The sequence below is a fragment of the Microtus ochrogaster genome, chromosome 10, assembly GCF_000317375.1.
Source record: "Microtus ochrogaster isolate Prairie Vole_2 chromosome 10, MicOch1.0, whole genome shotgun sequence".
In the NCBI taxonomy this organism is placed as follows: Eukaryota; Metazoa; Chordata; class Mammalia; order Rodentia; family Cricetidae; genus Microtus; species Microtus ochrogaster.
Window position 1 is genome coordinate 48,891,787 of NC_022016.1, and position 2,785 is coordinate 48,894,571.

The 2,785-nt window shown below is 48.8% G+C and overlaps 1 protein-coding gene across 3 annotated transcripts in view; it reads right to left on the reverse strand.

Annotated features, from left to right (window-relative positions):
• Fuca1 (alpha-L-fucosidase 1) overlaps window positions 1–2,785 on the reverse strand; it is a 19,098-nt gene that overhangs the window by 8,796 nt on the left and 7,517 nt on the right. For all 3 annotated transcript variants that reach the window (XR_001229044.2, XM_013348470.2, XM_005353033.3), the window contains exon 4: window positions 1,335–1,440. Coding sequence is in view for 2 of the 3 variants with exons in the window: in XM_013348470.2 (XP_013203924.1) it covers window positions 1,335–1,440 (106 nt within the window). In the remaining variant the exon portion in view is untranslated. The remainder of the gene's footprint in view (window positions 1–1,334; window positions 1,441–2,785) is intronic.

Here is a 2,785-nt window from a genome sequence, read left to right on the forward strand (position 1 = left end):
CCACCATGTATGTGCCTGCTGGGGAGGGCACTCAGAACAGTACATGCTCTAACCACTGAGCCCTCTCCCCAGCCCCTGCTGAGGGATTTTTTGTTATTGTTGTTTTTTGAGACAGGGTTTCTCTGTGTAGCCTGGCTGTCCTGGAACCCATTCTGTAGACCTGACTGGCCTTGAACCCTGAGATCTAGATTAAAGGTGTGCGCCATCACTGCCCAGCTTTACTGTGGTTTTTAAACACACAAGGCTGACATGCTCCCTTCACTAATGCTGCATCTTGTTTATCTTTTTCCCTTTCCGTGATTCTCCTTAATCAGGCACGTGTAACTGTCACCCCACTTGGCAAATGACCTGGCTCCATGAAGGCACAGACCAGAGGTACCAATGAGGTACCCCAGAGGCATATGAGGTATCAACTGCCCTAAGTTTATTTGTTTCTTGAGAGAGTCTTACTATGTAGCCCTGGCTGGCCTCAGAACTCACTGTGTAGACCAGGCTGACCTTGAACTCACAGAGGTCCACTGTTGAGTGCTACGATTAAAGGAATATCTGGCCAGACTCAAGTCTTGAAGGGCAGTCAACTGCTCACTCATAACTGTATGTCACTGTGACAGAGATGGGTGCCATAGTGATAACACAGTACTTGTCCTTTAAACTTTAAGCAGAGACATGTAGAAGAGACAGATGTGGACAATTTACACCACGGCATTCTGTGGATGAACTGCACTTCTGGGAGTCCCAAGACTCCCCAAAAGCAAGCCTTGCATGCGCCATTAACATGCTCTCCCAGTGAGGTGCACTCCAGTCCGTGAGAGCCACCCTCAACCAGCATCCATCACTCAGGAATGGTGTCTCTCCTCTGTCTCCTGTCCTTCATCTCCTGAGTTTAGTAATAACTACCCAATAGGATCCCCACAGATAGGCATCTACCAGGGCACCTTCATGGTTAACTGGTGCTTGCGGTTAAACCCAGGCCCCCGCATGCTGAGCATGCTACCGCTGAGCTGTATCTCCAGCCACCAAACGGCTTTACACAAATCTAGAGAGTGTAAAATGTGCGTCAACAGATAGACAGAAAAAGTCCATACAGTAAAAGTCCCGTAACACAAGATGCAAATGTACTACTAGCTAGGTGTACTAACTGTGGGAGGTTTAGCTAGCTAAGTACCCTTTCAAATTTGATAGAAAGCTAGGAGTGGTGCCATACACCTGTAATCCCAGCTCTTGAGAAGCTGAGGCAGAAGGATAGCCATGAATTCCACCTGTGATAGCCTACTGAGAGCTGAGACAACAGGTAAGCATCACCATGCCCGTTATAGAAGTTAGACATCACCTACCTTGACAGGGCTATCATTATAGAGCCAAGCAAGGAAAGCTGTGGAGTTCCAGTACGTGTCAGGACACTCCCACTCCCCATCAGACCAGATCAGGTCGGGCTTGTAGCTGGAAGACACAGGATCGGAACAGCTTGCTATCTGAATCTGTATCTAGTCCAGTCTTATGGACAGACTTTTGCAACAAGTGTTTAAAACTCAGAGCAAGGAGAGTGGCTCTGGCCGACCACCAAGGTTCCATCCCCAGCCCAGCAAACAGGAAAGATGTCTCTTGATGGGAAAGTACCATGAAGATGACAATGCAGAAACTAAAGAGACAGGAGACCTAACAGAGTCTCAGGGAGGGCGGGTGGACAAAGGGCTGAGCAGCTAAAAGCACTGGCTGTTCTTCCAAAGGACATAGGTTTGATTCCTGCACCCAGGAGGCTCACAATCACTTGTAACTCCAGGCCCTGGAATCTAATGCCCTTTTCTGGTCTCTGTTGGCACAGACTTGCACAGAGCATAGACAAACATGCAGGCAAAACAGCTGTACATATAAAATAATAATCTTAATTTAAAAAAATTGCAGGGCTCTTTTCCATCTTCTCGGAGAGGCAGCTTCGCTTCTACCTCTCTCCCCACTTCTCTGCTTCCCCCCTTCTCTGTCTCTTTCTCCTCCTCCTCTCTCTCCCCACCTCTCTCTGTCCCCCCCTTCACCCTTCCTCCTCCATAACCCCCTGAATAAACATTCAACCTCAAAAAAAAAAAGTAAAAAACTTGCAGTGGCTGGTGAAAGGGTTCCACGTGTAAAGATCCTGGGTCCCACGTGGCAGAGAAAGCTGATTGTGCAGGTGGTCCTCTGACCTCCACATGCACAGCACAGCACATGCATGCACCCCCCCCCATAAATTAAAATGTAATAGCAATAGCAACAATAACAGCAACAACAGTAATAAAGAAGGCATTGGTTCCGTACACTTCTCTAAGTGCCTCTGTTCTCCCTTCAGAAAGGACACTGTAATCAGTATCTAGAGTTTGCATCCCTTCAAATCCAGTTAGGGGTGGCGCTCGCAGGGCTGGAGAGACAGCTCAGGGGGTGAGGGTGCTTAGTGCTTGCTTCCCAGCACCCACATGGTGGCTCACCGCACCTGTAACTCTCACTGCAGGGAACGATGCCCTCCGGCCTCCTTGGGCACCTGTTGCTCACGGTGTGGAGACCATACATAAGTAGTAAGTGTGTTCTGGAAAGGAGACTGGTGCTTGGGCAGGTCAGACGGCTCAGCTGGGCTGGAAAAGCTCCCGCTCTCAAGCCCGATGACAGGAGTTCGAGTCTCACAATCCACAAGGAAGAAGAACTGACTTCCGGTTGCTCTCTGACCTCCATGTGTGCCGTGGCACATATGTGCCCACAGAATACACACTCAGGGACACGAAATAATAAAATATGACTAAAAAGACAGTAACAGTGCTCA